At 33.1% G+C, this 19,272-nt stretch overlaps 1 protein-coding gene across 1 annotated transcript; it reads left to right on the plus strand.

Moving 5' to 3' along the window:
- Positions 1-12,486: 12,486 nt before the first annotated feature.
- On the plus strand, positions 12,487-17,215 carry LOC123699743 (dihydrolipoyllysine-residue succinyltransferase component of 2-oxoglutarate dehydrogenase complex, mitochondrial-like). Its single transcript, XM_045646755.1, has 10 exons — positions 12,487-12,541; positions 12,633-12,715; positions 12,797-12,922; positions 13,146-13,308; positions 14,005-14,190; positions 14,748-14,908; positions 15,283-15,441; positions 15,671-15,804; positions 16,011-16,168; positions 16,648-17,215. The coding sequence occupies exons 1-10, from the start codon at positions 12,515-12,517 to the stop codon at positions 16,780-16,782; spliced, it is 1,332 nt and encodes a 443-aa protein (XP_045502711.1). The 5' UTR covers positions 12,487-12,514; the 3' UTR covers positions 16,783-17,215.
- The last annotated feature ends 2,057 nt before the right edge of the window (positions 17,216-19,272 follow it).

A 19,272-nucleotide genomic window follows, 5' to 3' on the forward strand; every position in this document is an offset into this window, starting at 1 on the left:
GGTTATCATTTTATTGTTAAATCTGCGTAATATCTGGAGAATTAAAACCAAATTAGGTTGAAAGCAAAAGTAAACTGTAACTTCTTTAATAAAAACGAACTGAATGTGTTAATAGGTACTGCAGGGAGAATTAACTTTTGTAAACTATCGACAAAAAATCGGCATGCAACCCTGAAAACTGTAATCAGTCCTTAAAGTATAATGTAAAATTTTCCAATCTTTAAATATTTTAAGTATTTTTAAGTGCCTAAGTAATTACCGACTTACTTGTAGATTTTCTTTTAAAATTATATAGATTACATTATATATAACCATTCACAAATAGATTTATTTATATAAAGGATTGATGCTTGTTAAAAAAACTCTTTATTTAATAAGTTCGAATTCATATTTTTATACTTAAACGTTTTTTTATGCTCTTGCGTTTAAGAGCAACTTATACAAGCAACTAAAGATATTAAACGTACCTAGTTAATATTTTTAATCCTTTTCTCATTGTTTGTGTGGTTATTTAAACCGATCAATTTTCATAAGATTGAACTTGCTGGTATGCTTGCAAGGAATTCGAGGGTCTTTGCTCACTATTTTATACCTATAACTAATTAATAATTAAAAATTATAAACATAACTATCGTAACAATAAAGCATAAAATTATTTCGAAGTAGGTATCTAGTTTAGTTTTGTTACAAATTCATACCTTTGTCCGTATAAAAAAGTTGCTTGTTTGCTTTTGACATTGACATATTTTACATTGATTACTAAAGTAAATTACCTATATTTAAAAATTACACCAAATTAGAATCAATGAAAACCACATAATTTTACCTCCCTACTTTTTCATAATACCGACTTACACGCAACAGATTTTTAACCGTCCTATAGCCTAAACTTACATAATGTTATGATGACAATTTATTATAATAAAAAGACTTTTAAAATGAATCACTGTATCAACCATTATTAATTAGTAGTTGCGCTTCCTTTGTTGACTGTTGTTAGTAGTTGCTTCCTATATAAGCCTATTTTTCTATCATATATAATTTTATTCTATTACCATTAATGTAAATATGATTGTAAGTTTAAAACATCTAAATAATAACGTATGATAATGACACTGATAAGATTTAATTATAACATCCCCCGTGTGTATGAAATGGATCTCAGTCTGCGATTGAATACCGGCAACCCGCTGAGATGAACAACTTGCAACCAGAAGCCTGGTTAAGCCATGAGAGCCTGGCTTCTGGAAAAATATATTTTTTGATAAAATTCATTATTTAAAACTCGATTCAATTATGTGTAAGTAATAAATACTTACAATCATTACCATTAAATTATTGATTACACAGCTCAACAAAAAAAAAATTTTTTGTTGTTGCCCTGGATATTTCTACAGATTTATATAATTCAACTACCCAGTTTGCGAATGTAGTCATTAAAATTATTCAATTGGCTCTAGTTTTTTTTATGTGGATTTTCATTTGTTTAATTTTCTTATACGGCTCTTTAGAATACGGGTTACTAACAAGTGTTTATTTTTTTGGTGAATTACGTTTTCTGCACATTTCTTCGCTCAGACATAACCCTATTCTATAAAACTGACTATAGAATATGAGGATAATTAATAGTTTCTCTAAAAAAATAATTTTAATGAACAACAATGTTCGGTTTGTATTGAGTTGAAAAAACCGAGTAGCACAATGGTCAGCAAAGTGGATACACCAAATTCCCTTGATGTTTTTATTAATGGGATCAAACAAAGCAAATGCATTGGGAATAATTAATAAAAATGGGAATTAGGCCTTTGAGGGAATCTAGAAGTTTAAGAACGACGGCCCTACAGGACGGACGTGTCGAAAATAGATAAAAGATGAAAAATTAACAAAATTAATAACTTATGCTGAATGTGAATTATGGAGAAGCATAGTATTGGTAAATTTAAGGTAAATTTAAAGGACCAAATTATATTGAAATTGCGCAACAGGTGTTGAAAAACTCAATTTTTTATGAGCGATGATACGAACATAAAGCTACACTTTCCCCACAGTCTCCTGGATATATTTCCAGTAAATCTGGGAAGTTACTGTAAGAAACAGTCGGAAAGCATCCAAAAATAACTAAAAATTATGGAATAAAGGTATCAGGGTAGATGGGATCGTCAACTGATGGCAGGTTGCTGATGGTCCTTAAGAAACGATGGTCCTTAAAATAACTATAGAAGAGAAGCTTATTAAATATATTTTCTTGTACTATTTCATAAGTTTTAATGATTTTTCTCCATTTTCATATCCATTTTAATCAATCAAAAACTAAAACGAAACAATAAGTAAAACTTTGTTATAAATAAATGATGTTAAACAAATACACCTTCTATTTCATGCTGGGTTTTAGAGTCTAATAAGAAAATAAGGATTAAAAAAAAATTTGAGCCAATCTACCAAAACCATTAATAGTTTTATATAGGGTTGTAACGGAGGCCTACTTAGCGGAGGCGGAGGCGGATGCGGAGGTGAAGAGGTTCGCCTCCGCGGATGCGGAGGTTAACGGAGGCGGAGGCGGAGGTGTATTTTGTTGGGAAAATATAAATAAATTTATGATTAATAGAGTCAGCAACATTTATTTATATTATATATAATGTGTACAATTGTACATACATGTTCATGATTCATCTTAGTAATCAAAATTGACAAGAGGCAAATTATATTTTACGAACAAAAGCTTTGCGTCTTTTTCGCCTTCTAAGCGGTTTCTCAAGGGTTCGTAAATTAAACCAGCAGCACTAAATAATTGTTCTTTATGTATAGATTTTAAATACCCTTTCAGTGATGTTGTTGTCCGGCCTTTTCTTGAATAATTTTTCCCGCAACTTTTGCATTTTGCATAATTATCGTCTACTTCTACAAAGTACTGCCAAATTTCACTAGTTTTCGGCTTCATCACGTTATTTAAATAACAATAACTAATAATTACGCATAAAATTACTTAAAACAATCACGGCTCAATTGCAACTACGCGGTACCGAACGCTTTGACAAGTTGATTCCTGTTATTCATTCACACTCCCACCACCCGCTTGGCCGTGTTCCCGCGGCTAACTCTTTAACTCTCGACCTTTTGGATAGTAAAATTATTGATTGATTGATTGATTGATTTCACTTGAAAACACGCAGCCGAGCGGCCGCTTCGCCTAGCGTCGCTCCTTGCGCGTTGTTTGTGATCGTAAATGAACTTCCGATATGACTCCGCATAAATTTTGCGGAGGCGGATGCGGAGGCGGAGGTTAAATTCTTTGCGGAAGTTCCGTAGTAACGGAGGCGGAGGCGGAGTTCCGTTACAACCCTAGTTTTATATACAATATGCATTAAATTATTCGAAACCACTTTCACATCCAGGGCAACAAAATCATTGTTGACCAGTGTTATCTGTAGGTAAATTAATATGTCCTGAATAATATTATATTTTTAACCGACTTCAAAAAAAGGAGGAGGTTATCAATTCGGCCGGTATATTTTTTTTTTTTTTTTTTTTAATGTATGTACACCGATTACTCCGAGGTTTCTGAACCGATTTACGTGATTCTTTTTTTGTTCGATGCGGGATGGTGTTGAATTGGTCCCATAAAAATTTTATTCGGCTAGGCCTAGTAGTTTTTATTTTATGAGCATTTTTGTCTGTACTCGATGACTTAATTTCAATGTAGCAAGTAACTTTGATTCACTTCCCGGTAACCGATTGAGCTGAAATTTTGTATACGAATGTAAATTGGATAGCGATGAAACATTATCATGACATGGAGCTGATCTGATGATGGAATCGGAAGGTGGCCATAGGAACTCAGTAATATATTGACTCAACTTTATCGAGTTTGGGCTCGTTTGATTCGTGTTGAAAAATACACTAAAAAGTATTAAATAAAAATAACTGCGTTAAAAACAACCGACTTCAAAAACGGAAAAGTAAGAAATAAAAAAGATTTGATATTATTAATTACCACATATTATTTTTATGTGCTATTTATTAAATAGGTTTGAAGTCGGTGCCAAACACTAAGCACTTAGTATTAAGCCCATGCACCGACATCAAACCTTTTTAGTAAATAGCACATAAAAATAATATGTAGTAATTAATAATATCAAATCTTTTTTATTTCTTACTTTTCCGTTTTTGAAGTCGGTTGTTTTTAACGCAGTTATTTTTATATACAGCTCTACTTTTAGAAAAATGATCTTAGGTAATAAAGAATAGAGAAAAATCGATTCGAACCCTTGTCTTTCTGCTCTTTTGGAGAAAGATGCGGGTTCGAATCCCGTCTCGTGATCGAATTTTTCCTTTTAATTAAAAATTTATATTTTTAAAGCAATTGTACGCTGCAATATCTTAGGTACTGAAAATCAATGCTTAAATGAACTAGAAAATAGGTATGAGTATTTAATAACTTTTAATTCCCAACTTAAAAACTAACACATCGACCATCGGTCCTTATTTTTTATGTAGGTAGGTATTCATATACCTACATAGTTACTTAGAAAGAAGTAACCTATCAAAAAGTATCTCTATATTTTGTTGTGTGCATATTTTTTATCAGTCCATCTTTTCATTTCGCAATGGAGCAACCGATTGGTGCATTTTTATGTAGGAATTTGCTGTAGGGTTGGTATGGTTTTTTTTTTAGAAGTATGCTCTTAAAGATCCTATCAGACACATACATTTGTCACAACCTTAGAAATCCGCTGCAATGTTATAAGTTGTGACACAAATCTAAATATTATTTTACCTAGGTATTTAGCATTTGTATCGCTCAGTGAGCATCCTGTATGGACGTTGAAACGTGACTTATTAATATGCTTATAACCTATAATAATAATATTTCTTTATCCTTCCTATAACTTATATCAGTGTACAAATATTGTGTGAAGGTTTTTACTTAATATTATGAGAGAGAAAGGAATAAACGCAACTTTAATTGACCAAGAATCAGGTTTCTAATAATTTTTTCACATTCTACAAAATATTCTACCCTTTTCATCGTCGTCTTATTTATGATAGGTATATAATAAATAGATATAACTGGTTACTAAAAAAATAACTTTCGATTTTAGATTAAAAAAACTCTCCATATTAGACGTTGCTTAAAAAGTAGGTATATAAATTTAACAATTTTAATCAATCTACTGCATATTTAGCTTGTAACACCTTGTCTTCTCACGAAATACGATTTACCTATTCATTTGTAGTTCTTCTTAATAAATAAACTAGCTTACCGCCCGCGGCTTCGCCCGCTTTGTCTAAAACCTAATAAATTTTATACTAAAACTTATTAACTAAAACTCTTGAATCACTCTAAAGATTTAAGCGTACAAAGGGACATAGGGACAGAGAAAGCGACTTTGTTTTATACTATGTATAGTGATGAGGAATCACGTTGTAAAGACCCAATATTTAAAATAAGTACAAGAAAGATAAGTGTACCAGCAAATTCATCTATGTTAATTGCAATCGACTAGTTCATTTCCAATCGAAATTTCCTACAAGTAAATGCTCGTCTTAATCTGATTACGTCCATCTGGATTGCAATTACAGTGAAGGTGAAGGTACATTTCCGTAGGAAGGGCCGCCCTACGCCCCCATGGCCACGAACCTTCGCTCGTAGACAAAAAGAAATTATTATACGTGATGACTATTGTATTCGTGTGTTTATTATAACGAGAAGTTTTATATAAGGAGAGGATAAATTAGGTTAACAATAAATTTGACCAGATAGCAGAGATCGGTTGGAGCATACCTGTAGCTATCGATGAAGCAGTTAAAAAATTGGATGGAAACTATTTTTCGAATAATCCGAAGGCCTTATAAGCCTAATAAGTAAACAATTTCAAATACTTACAAAAAGTTTTGGTGTAAAAATGATAATCATCGATTGAATAAATGCGAATTATTTAGACCCTCTAAAATAAGTAAGTGCATACATTTTTTATTTTACTCCGTGCCGATGATATAACATCTGTGACAATTACTGGAAACTTAAAACTTATATAAGAAATATTATAATTAGATAATAAAATAAATTATATCTTCTACAGTTACCTATACACAAATAATTGTTATTTTATTTAAGAGAGCCCTTGTTGATTGTCTAAAAATTTTATGCCAAAAATAAAAATTCACACAAACGAACCGAAAGCCCTAAACACCCTTTGACATTTTTATAACCATATATGTTATGATCCCTTATGTATAGGGACCACGTCTCACGAATTCATTCGAACAACTAAATCTTCACATTTTTTATTTTATTTCAAAAGTTTCTAAACATGTTTATAAATTTTAATTTTCGTTCACTAGCTGTTTCACCCATTAACTTAAACCCATTGGAAAAAACACGTATTTGTGTAACTGGCCTGCTTGCTAATAAAGATTTATTATTATTTTATTTTTTATTATTATTTCTATATAACGTATGTGTTATTCTGATACATGAGCTACATCCCTAGAAAGTATTATCAAAAGCCGTTCGTGTTATTCCTGTAAAAGAGTAACAAACATTACATTCACATTCACAACATTTCCAACATTTATATTGATACTATAAAAAAAAAAATATCTTTATTTCACAACCTCAATTACAAAGTATAGAAAAAACGATGGTCCCGTACTAGACTATAGTCTGTATTACGGGTACCGATGACCTTCCAATGTTATAGTTGAGAAATAATATGTTGACGTACCTAATTTAAACAGAGACCCAAAAATTAGAAAATAATATATATATATAATGTAAAAGTTTGTGTCTGTGGGTGTGTTTGTGAGTGTATGAGTGTGTGAGTGTGGGTGTTTGTGTATCATGTTTTTATGTGTGTGCTTATAGCTTAAAGATTTAAGCTGATCATTTCTGTCCCTTTGGCCTTATGTAAGTAAAGTAAAGTAAAGTTAGGGCCAAAGGGACAGAGACAGCGACTTTATTTCATACTAAGTATGTAGTGATTAATTATTAATATACCATCATTGAGGAAGATAAACAAAAGCTCTCTAACATCTTAGACCCTATCGCATAAATTCCAGCTACGGACATAAAGGGCATTGATTTAATTCAGTCTCCTTTAGTCGTGTAAGACAAATTGGTTCGTGTTCTCTTCGTCCCTTCTAGTCTTTAAAATGTTTAGATATATGCATTTGATAATGAAACCAACAAGTCGATTTTAAAGGCTTTATTGTACAAAATTATTTGAAATAGCAAGGAAGGCTAGAAAATACATAGGTACGTATCTATTTTATGTTCAATTTGAAATGCATGAAATAAATGCATTACCTATAGGTACCTAATAATCCTAATATTAATATTTCTCAAGTTTAAATATACGGCCGGAATATTCATACGTACATTTTTCATATTTAGTTCGAATCACCGCGAGAACCTACCTAGCACCTATGACCACATCCTGCCTAAAAACTAAATATACAACAGCGATTACCTACGTATTTTCCACCTTAAGATATTCCATTCATAAACATCATAAGTAGCAATAAATTCCATAATTTGCATACACTATATTATTTCGTGCGATTCATTAAGGCCAAGGAAGTTCCTTCTACATTCGGCACAGAGACGGAAACCGGTCTGGAGCCATTGTGATGAGGGAGAAGACTTCCGCTTAAGTACCGTCAGCAACGCTGTTGAAAAAATATTACTACTTTAATTGGCATTATATATTTCACGTGTTCAGTTGAAGTAGTTAATTTGAAGTGCGTTTAACGAATAGGTAGTTAATAAATAAATTGTTCGTTCGTTGTTCAAAAAATTTCATGATTTGTATTTACTTTATTTTAACATGAAAATGAAATTATATTATATGTTCCATAATTATATATGCTTCCTATCTTTATTGGCAAACATATATTATACTCAAATTAAAACCGTATAATCTATAGCGTATGAAAGCTCTACACCCGACTTGTTTTTAATATAAAGAGAAGAGATTGTTTTATAAATTATATATTGTATAGATGATTTGCAACGCATTTTAAACATTTCTTATCAAATAAGTAGTTCTTAATATCTGTATCTACATATGTCTAAAATTAAGCCTTTAAGGTAATATAATAGTGTTTTTCAATACCTATTTATTTGTTGCAGACGGTACATCCGCCAATTTTGGCAACTAGGTACTCCTTTAAGTTTAGCAACGATATTCCCGTACTTTAACATTTTGCTATGAAATATGAGTGTTCCTAGCTTCTTAGCTTATATGATTTAAAATCACATGAGATACAAATAACGGTACGGTGTACATTAATTTAAATTGAATATGGTGCAATTTTTAAATGTAGAGGTAACCTAATCTTATATATCATTTTATCATTAAGTATTTTAAACCCAGTTTGTTAAATGCAATATTTTATTCATACTATCGGACAATTCATATTATTATCTCAAGCTTTTTTAAATTTATAGGTAGGTACTTATAACTTGGACTTATATTATTAAAGAGCTATGCAATTGTGATTTTATCTTCATCTCTTCATATAATATCTATGATAAGTACAGATAATGAACTCTAAAGACAAAACTCCAGAAGTATCAACTCTGAAAGCAATAAAAAAAAGAATTTACGAAAACAGCTCGCGGCTATGAGCTTTGGCGCCAACATCGGCGGGAAAGTTTCTTATCCTCATTGAATTCTCAATTTTTCATATCAATTTACATAAGGAAAAGATAAAGACAAGACGCCGCCATTCTATATTTTTAGCAAGGGATGGGTGAATTATATTTATAGGCGTTTCGTATCGAAATGCGAATTTATAGAGCTCGCTCAGCTTTCGTTTCATTGAGTAAATTTGAAGGGTGTCTTCCCCTTAGATGCGTTGATTTACTGATGCCTTTTTATATTTATAACTTTTTTTGGATTGTAATAATCATAAACTGATTTACTACTGCTTCGACTACGTTTAACGAAGCTGTTCAAAATCTAATTAGTAGGTAAAATTGTACACAATTAAGTATCTAAGTACATTGTCTTTCTTGAAAATATCCTGACAACAAGACTATAATATGTTGTGTCCTTTAACAGCTATTCGTACCTATAATTCTATATTGAAGTTGAAAGGACTGAATAGGGATCACAACACTAAGATAATATAATAATTTCACAATCACTCCACAGCCAAGTGGCGAGCCTCGGCGAAACTTCGAACAATTTGTATCGATAACTTAATTTGCTACACAATATCGCTGTATAGCAATTACCGTTCAAGACAAACTATAAATCTGAGCAAATTCTCCCAACTATTTATACAATAAATCGACAAGTTGGCAACTTGGTAAAGACCGGACTTACGATCGAAGAAAGTAGATCCAACTCGCCTTAACTGGTTCCAGTGAATAGCCACAAATTTATAGATGTTTATTGACAATTGGAGTTCTGAAGGATCAGATGGGAAGATTTTTTTAAGTATTTATAATTGAGCAGTAATATGTATCGTTCTGTTAAACTTTTAAATAGCTTACCATACGCAAATACATAAACTTTATGTTATGTGCCCAATATTATGTTTTATAGAATGAAATTCTTAAAGTGGTGTTTATGCAAATTAATGACGAAAGACAGCACTGTTAAAATATTCTATGGCTCTATATATGGGCATAATAGGTGCTTTTCTGTAGGTACACTCGAACAACCTAACGGATCAACCAATTTTTTATAGGAATATCGTTGTATTAATACTTGTAGCTATGTTAAGTTTTTTATTTTGTAATATGAATCTTCGATTCTAGAAGTTATTATGTGTCCATAAATGTCTAACAATAATAAAATAACTCGCTACCAATACCTTTATGTAAATTAATGTTTTTATCGTTTGATCAAAGCTTTTAATTCAACAAAGCTCGGACAAGAATCTCGAAATATTTTATTCTCGATCTTTTAAGTAATCTAAAAGGTATGATAAAAAATATTTTATTTTATCCCAATAACCTGCGTTCCGCCCTGCGGCTATTTTAAACAATACGACCAAGTATTAATAACTTAAGTCTGCAACTTAACCGGCCCGTCCATGCTTACTAAGTTCATCGTAGTTTTGCTTACAACACTATTATGTTTCGAGAAAATTGTTTACGATACAACGCTGTAACTGTATCTATATCATACATATTTTCTATCTACCTATTACACAGGTAACATAATGCTATTACCTATTCGTATATCTATAAACAAGTACTTAGTATAATCACAATTATAAGTTGTATCAATAAGATAGGCTCTACTTTTATGCGGCAATGGAAAATTAAAATAGAATATGTAACCAACCTCTTAATTTCTGTGCAGCTTAATTATTATCTACCTGCATTTTTATCTTTATAAAGTTAAGATAACGTATGTTTTTAACTATAAGCTTCTTATCAAAAAGAGTACATTAAAAGCATACCTATGTTATGTTACAATAAATTCGCTAAACGAACCCTTGTCTAATTTGAATTTTATATACATAAAAATATATAGAAATATCGATCGAAATGAGCAGTCGATAGGTATGCCCGTTTAGGGACGCATAGATTTCTAATCAAAGATGCGGGCTGCACGAATCTTAGCAAATTAGTAGGGGAGCTGCCCCTTTCATAATAGGGTTGGCAATTTTCACCTCAAGTTATTAGAAATTAATATTTTTAAAATCTACTATTTTCGTAAGAAAATACATGTTATGCTTCGTCGAAAATCAATCAAATTTATCGTTACACACGTCGTGTGTAAAATGTATGACTCCCATAAGTTGTACTCATTTATATTTCAAGCCATCATATTTTTTGATTGAATATTTGATTGGTTCATCTGATCGAATCTCAATCATTATCTGCATTTGATCTGTAAAACATAAAGAAGCAGTATGAATTACATTATTTGACCTACTTAACCGACTTAAATACCATATCCAAGATTCATGTTTACAAGATGTTGTTTTAAGGCCTTCAGTTTCATATTGCTCTTTGGCATACTGCCAAGTAATATCTACTTCCAATATTATTTGATAAATTTTAATCATTAACATAACTTAACATACCTAACTACATTATTTATTTCATTTATAAACTTATCAATTTCTAGACGTGCTGCAGTTATAAACCGAAATGTTTTGCGCAAGCACGTTTTATCGTCAATTCAATATAGGTTACATTTCGCTATTAATAAATCACTTCCAGTATTAAACATTTTACATACAAAGAACCTAGAAATAAAGTCCGTGGCAGCCCTAAAGCACGCAAGATGGTAGCAGTATCTTGAGTGGTCACCGCTAATGTTCACTCAAAGACTTACATCTCTATCGCAAACAACCGAACTAGACGGAGGGTCACTTAGCAACTATAATTGTGATCATTCGATTTACATTTCATATTCATTTATTAGTTCGTGACAGTTTAAAGAGCCTCAAATGTTGTTAATAGATTAGGCGGATAATATTTTGTTTGAGTGAATTGTAATAAGTTTGTAATAAGAGAGTAATACAGTAGAAAAACTGTTATAAATTTTTCGCATAGTTCTAATAGATAGGAGATAGCTTAGGTACCATTCGATGTGAAGTGCGATTTTTATTTATTTTGCTTTGCGCTTCGGGACTCCAAAGACTATCCGACTAACAAGTGATAACTGCGTTAAAAACAACCGACTTCAAACTTGCACTTGCAAAATTTACAAATACCTACAGACAAAAATGCTCATAAAATAAAAACTACTGGGCCTATCCGAATAAAATTTTTATGGGACCAATTCGACACCATCCCGCATCGAACAAAAAAAGAATCACGTAAATCGGTTCAGAAACCTCGGAGTAATCGGTGTACATACATAAAAAAAATATATATATATATACCGGCCGAATTGATAACCTCCTCCTTTTTTTTGAAGTCGGTTAAAAAAAGGTGGTTATGAAGTTTAATTTTCATTTTTTGTTTAGGATCTAATAATATGTTCTATCTTTATATACCTTTCGATTATCTGAAATATGTATGAAACAATTTCTTTATTTGTTTTTAGTCCAATACTTAAAAAACAATGAATAATAATAATTATGATTATTATTGTATAGCTTTATTCTTTAACATAATATTATTATAACGTACTTTACACAATTTTTATTAATTTCTAAGTAGACTCACGTTTCCTGTAAAGTGACACCTAGCGGCAAAATATGGAACTAAAGCGTTTACATAGCGACATCTAGCCGCGAGTAGAATGTAACTCTAGCAATTGTTTTTTTATTTCTTTTTTAAAGTTAAACGTGCAGTTTAATAAGTAATTTTATTTATCGTATTTGAACATTTTTTTACAAAAGAAGTAATAAATAAAGCTATTACCCAATCACTTCCCATATAATATTAATAGGCCCTTTTTGGTACACATCAAAACAAAAAAGAATATTCTTTCAGGTTGACATTGATAAGATTTTGTATTGAACTTCGTATTAAACTATGTTTTAAAAATATAATTCATCCACTTGAATATTTTTATATACAATTTATTGATGTAATATGTTGAAACGAAGACTGATACGCATTGTAAATTTCAATTTTAAAATAATTTTATACGTAGAGTATTGATACATCTATTCGTGTTTTGGTAAATGTCATAAATTTAATTGTTTTGCAGGTTTTACAGGCAAGTTCAAGAAATGTCACAAAGCATATTGTTGTTCGCAAATATTTTCACCAACCTGAATTTAAAACTACAAGGTAAGCAGTACCTACGCAGTAACTAGATTAACACATAATTATTTTCCTCTATAGATTTCAATATTATTTTTATTTGTATAGATATGACGTGGCATGGAAATCGCTACGAATACAGTCCCATCAAATCCACACAAGTATTCAACTACAAGGGATAGAAGAGGTAAAATCACCAACTTTCCCCGATTCTGTTACTAGTGGTGACATCAAGTAAGTAATAAATTATTAAACATAACTAAAATGATAAATAAAATGCAGTTCATCTGATCAGCTTATATTTTAGTTCTTAAATCAGTCAATTTTCCTGAGTTTCTTATGATTCTTTTGTTCCATTATTTATTATGTATGTTCAAATTAATTTTTTACATAATATAACTACATAAGTAGTTAGTAAATTTAATTAAATTATCAATTTATATATTCTTTTCTAAAGATTAATAAAGAAAGAAGGCGATGCAGTTGCAATGGACGAAGTAGTGCTAGAGATAGAAACAGACAAAACCGCGTTACCCGTGATGTCTCCAGGCAATGGGAAGATCGTCAAGATGTATGTGAAGAACGGGGATTCTGTTAAGTCGCAGCAACCGTTGTTTCAAGTATGTGTTTTACTAATTACTTATTTATTAATAGATACTTTTATAATTATTTATTTATTTATTTTATTTATTTATAACATATAAAATAATAATAATTACTGTAGTCTCGTAAGTTTTTAGGCGTTTATATGACATGGAATGTTACCGCGCGGCGAAAGTACGGTGACCGCGCGGCGGCCGCGCGCTCAGCCACGCCACTGCGAACCCGGACCATTTCCAGTTGAACGTAAAGTTGAAATTAATTTGAGTAACTAAAGGCGCGGCCGCCGCGCAGTTAGTTACTCAAAATTAATTTCAACTTTACGTCCTTGTTAATAAAACATAAATTTGCTTTATCTGAACAGCCACCGCGCGGTCGCCGCGCGGCGGCCGCGCGGTGACCGCGCTCTTCGTCTAACTGCAGCCTAAAGGGTCGCAGTTTTATGTACCTACTTATTATATTATTATAAAGCTCGTTTACACTTTTATATTATACCAGCGACACTTATAAGTTATTCGACTTTAATGAAATATATGTATTCCATTTTAACTATTGTAAATTGCTCAAAAATATAGGTATAATTAACATGATTAAATGCAATAAATTAACAAAAGTATATAAAACTTCACAAACATCTCTTCTTATCATTGACCAAACTTACCTACCTACATGTCATATATTTTTTTAAATATTTATACATGTAATATTGCTTCCAGGTGGATGTGACAGGCGTAGCGCCGGCACCAGCAGCGCCCGCCCCCGCAGCCCCCGCGGCACCAAAACCCGCCGCCCCCGCTCCCGCTGCCCCCGCGCCCGCCCCCGTAGCTCCCAAACCAGCTGCTCCAGCCGCAGCGCCCGCACCAGCTAAAGCGGCGAAACCTGCGGCACCGGCTGGACCGACGGTATCTTTACTTCTTTCTTATAAGTAGGTATACGTAATACTTTGACAGTCTTCAGCACTTAATACTTTGACAGTCTTCGGCACTTGGCAAGAACTGTTACAAAAAATGTATTTGAAGTTTTTTATAGATCATTAATTTATGATCAACAATTTTGGTCCTAGATGATTATATGATTAACTTACCGTTTCGGCGAAAATTGCAAAAAACATATTTTCTTACTCATTGAACTCGACAGTTTTTTCCTTCAGAGTACCAGTAGTTATGACATGAAAGTATGCGCCCAAGACGTTATTCAAATCCTCAAATTTCTTTAGTTACCTTCAAAATAATAAAAATAATAACCATAATAACCATCGATAAAGACGAACAATAATTTATACGTGATATTTTTTAGTTCCACTAAGAATGTGTTAACTTACCCCAACCAGTTTATTTTTAATTCGTTAGTACAAGCTGAAAAAACTATTTCGTTCATTTTAATACTAAAAAAGAATAGTCAATTCCATCAATTATTTTTACAAGAAAATACCTAGATTTCAGTATTATATTCTTCACAGTTGGCTGCGCAAAAGCTCGGCGATCCATCGAAGGTTATATCGGGCACCCGTACAGAGTTCCCAGTTCCCATGAACAGGATGAGGAAACGGATCGCTGAGAGGCTAAAAGAGGCGCAGAACACTTGCGCAATGCTGACTACTTTTAATGAGTGTGATATGAGGTAATATTTCATCGTAACTATTAATTAATTATGTTAGGGTACTTTTCCACCTGATGATGATAATGATGAGAGATGTGAGAGGATGCGTAGCGAGGGACGTGTTTATAAGGAACCAATCATATCGCTTCCTTACAAGAAACTTTAATCTTTAAAAAAAATTATGTAGTGAATTTGTCTACTAAATAAAATATTAGTTAATGCATTTAAATAATATGAGGAAAACACAGTTCACAAAATATTGTACATTTCACCAAAAAAAAGTTCCGTTATTTCAAAAACTTTTCTCTATTTTGTGTTCCTTAATCCTACTCTACTATTAAAAATTACACTGTAAGTATTAATTATTTTAATTATACGAATATACTATTTTCCAGTAAGCTAATGGCATTCCGTAAAGCGAATTTGGAAGCGTTTACAAAGAAGTACGGCGTGAAGCTCTCCTTCATGTCACCATTTCTGAAGGCCGCGGCAAACGCGCTGCAAGACCAGCCCGTTATCAACGCAGTTATTATCGGGGATGATGTAATTTACAGGTATATTTACCAATTAATCTTAAGTACACGATTTTCAATTCAATACCTAGTTTATGAAATTTTAAACTTAATTTAACATTTTCAAGGATTGTGTGGAATGCGTAGTGCTGTAGCAATTAAAACACGATTATAATTTATTCGGTGAAAATAATTGAACTTAAATCTACTACTACTACTACTAAATTAATTGAGTTATAATAATCAAGTTCATATTTCTATCGAATTTCAGAGATTATGTCGATATTTCTGTGGCTGTGGCTACACCAAAGGGTCTTGTTACTCCTGTTATACGAAATGTGGAATCAATGGACTATCCACGTATAGAATTAACAATTGCATCTGTCGCTGAGAGAGCCAGAAATGGTATGTTTTAACTTTGTAAAAAAAGAGTCTGAAAAAGCTAATTGCTTTGTTGTTTTCGCTAATCACCTCAAATGTGTTCAGATGTTTCGGAGACTATCCCAAACAGTTAAAAAAATAAATTATATCATAGCTTAATACATGTATAATGTATACCTATTACTTTATTCCGTCTATATTCAATAAAAAAAAATCAATAATTATTGCAGGAAAGCTAACGCCAGCGGATATGCAAGGTGGTACGTTCACAATAAGCAACGGGGGAGTGTTCGGCTCCTTACTGTCCATGCCCATTATAAACATGCCACAATCAGCTATACTCGGCATGCATGCTATTGTGCAGCGGCCCGTCGCTATACAGGGCAAGGTACCTAATGTTTATGTAATGTAAGAGACGTACCTACATGTTACTTTTCCCCCCCAAAAGTTATTATATTTATTTTGCAAATTCAAAAATCTTATTTATTATAATTATTAAATTAAAATAACTAAAATAAAATGTAGGAAATACGTAAGTATGTATATATTATAATTCTACCATTCTGACAAGAGAATCACAGGAAATAAAATTTTGATTGTTATCGTACTTTCACCTTTTTTATCTATGACATTTAAAAAGTTAGGTACCTACTAAAACATCAATAGGTACCTATTGATTTACGTAGCTTTATGCGTTTAAAGTGTCTATAAAAAAAATATCAGCTATCCTAATCCTTAGATCATTAAGTAATGATCTAAGTCCTAATCTTTAAAAAATTACACTTTTAAAAATTTTGTTTGGTCCTTTGACTGGCAAATATATTAAACTGATAATTATTATTAATAACTGATTTTTTTTTATTGTAGGTTGAAATAAGACCAATGATGTACTTGGCGCTGTCATATGACCACAGATTAGTAGATGGCCGTGAAGCTGTGTTCTTCTTGAAGAAAGTACGATCGGGAGTAGAAGATCCTACGTCTATATTAGCGGGAATTTAAGTTAGAATAAAATAATTACCCCCATGATTTGTAAGGAAAGCTGAGGATAGGTCTATTATCTATCTACTGTTTAACTTTCGATTGGAACACGTATTTAGGTATATTGTTGTATTATAATGATGTGGATACAATATAAAACTCAAAGGTTGTTAAGATTGATCTCTATTTACGACTGGTTCATATTAATTAATTTTTAAATATTTCTACATTGTTATGACTTAGTATGCCCATACATAATTTGTTACTACCATATTTGTTTGTGTACCATAATGTTCCATAAGATGATTACAGTTTCTACATAACTTTGCCCAATTTAATTAATAATTTACATTCATTATACAGATTTGAAGTTTACTGATATTGTAAAACATCGCCTTGGTGTATTACCTACTGATGAGATAAGTATAATATTTCATCACTCTAGACCAGATATTCAAAAAATAAAAATATTCACCTACCTATAGTTCAGGTTGACGAAAATAAAATTGTATCTAAACAACAGTGGCTTTATAATATTATGTACCTACCTATGTTAAAATATTGTACATGTTCAGAATTGAACTTATAATTTATTTTAAATAAATGATGATCCTTGAATTTATTGTTTTAATTATTATTTTCCCTATAAAACGTATAGGCCGGGAGATACTGACAAAAAATTTCGGGTCATTTGTAACAGGATGGCGGCTACAGGGGTCTTAGTACGCAATGACAAAAAGAAAAATGATGGTCAGAACGCTGGTACCGGCAGACTAGTCGCGTGAGCGTTAGTCGAACTCGTCGGATAAATATTGAAAGTCAAACGATTTGTAACACAAAAGTTTTAGAATTTACCGATAGCCCATAAAAAAGATGTAGGCGGTAGTGTCATGCCATACTTTTCCGGTGTGACATAAAGCCCGCCATACCGACGCGAATGCGTTGATTTAAAAAAAACTGTGAAAAAAACAATTCAACCATTTGTACCAGGCTAACTTTTGCACAGGTAACCATTGTCGTGCAGCCAATTACGAAAATCGCCATGCCATACTTTTCGGACGATTCCAAATGGTCGCCATACCGCCGAAAATCTGTTTTTTTTAGCCCTTATATTCCATGCGTAAGACGGATACCATTCCAAAATATCAAACATGCTGAACGTTAATAATCAAGTTTTCACTTCTGCCGGCACTCCCGGTCCCGGAGTGCAACCCGTTTTTTTTTTCTTACAAATATAGGCCAATTGCTGTTACCTCCTTATTCTCAAAAGTGATGGAATCGATCAAAAACTGCCAAATGTTACGGTACCTAGAAGATCATCAGCTGTTAAGCGACCATCAGTACGGTTTCCGTCGTAGCCGCTCGGCTGGTGATCTTCTGGTTTACCTAACACATCGATGGGCGTCTGCAATTGATAGTAAGGGGGAAGCTATGGCAGTCAGTTTAGATGTAGCCAAGGCATTCGACCGGGTGTGGCACAAGGGGCTCCTCTCCAAGTTGCCTTCGTACGGCCTTCCTGAAAGACTATGCAAATGGACAGCCAGTTTTCTCAGGGCAAGAAGCATCAGGGTCGTTGTCGACGGAACATGCTCAGAATCTATGCCTGTGAATGCTGGTGTTCCACAGGGATGCGTGCTATCGCCTACGCTATTCCTCTTGCACATCAATGATATGTTACAAATACGCGATATACATTGTTATGCGGACGATAGTACGGGCGATACCGCTTATACCGGCGTTGCAAATATGTCTCAGGAGCAATTGGACCAGCACCGGAAAGAACTTGTGTCGAATATTCAGAAATCACTCGATGAAAGCTCGATTTGGGGTCAGAAAAACTTAGTCGAGTTCAACCCCTCCAAAACACAAGTTTGCGCGTTCACCGCGAAAAAGAAGTCCTTTGACATTGCGCCTCAATTCCAAAACACTCTCCTTAATGCCACGCCTTGTATTGGAATTCTCGGGATCGACATTGCGAACGACGTTCAGTTCAGGGGTTATTTGGAAGACAAGGCTAAACTAGCCTCAAAGAAGCTAGGGGTGCTCGCAAGAGCGAGACAGTATTTCACGCCAGCTCATCGCCTACAACTTTACAAGGCCCATGTTAGGCCACATATGGAATACTGTTCTCATCTCTGGTCTGGAGCACCCCAATATCAGCTGCTTCCATTTGACCGCCTTCAACGTCGAGCATCTCGAATCGTCGACCGACCCGAGCTCACCGATCGGCTGGACCCACTAGCACTGCGACGTGATGTTGCATCACTGTGCGTATTTTATAGAATATAAAATGGAGAGTGTTCTGAGGAACTATTCCAGTTAATACCATCTGCGCAATTCCACAACCGCACTGCGCGACACAAACTAAAATACCATCCTCACCACCTGGATGTGTGGCGCTCGTCTACTGTGCGATTCACGAGACACTTTTTGCCGAGAACTACGCTATTGTGGAACAAGCTCCCTGCCTCAGTGTTTCCTAACTTATACGACATGGACACCTTCAAGAAG

The sequence above is a fragment of the Colias croceus genome, chromosome 18 (assembly GCF_905220415.1).
Source record: "Colias croceus chromosome 18, ilColCroc2.1".
Classification (NCBI taxonomy): Eukaryota; Metazoa; Arthropoda; class Insecta; order Lepidoptera; family Pieridae; genus Colias; species Colias croceus.

Excerpts from the sequence above, each read along its gene's own strand:
- LOC123699743 (XM_045646755.1), top strand. The coding sequence starts at position 12,515 with ATGTTGAAACGAAGACTGATACGCATT. Across the intron at positions 12,716-12,796 it reads CCTGAATTTAAAACTACAAG|ATATGACGTGGCATGGAAAT; the intron begins GTAAGCAGTACC and ends TTATTTGTATAG. Across the intron at positions 15,805-16,010 it reads CGCTGAGAGAGCCAGAAATG|GAAAGCTAACGCCAGCGGAT; the intron begins GTATGTTTTAAC and ends TAATTATTGCAG.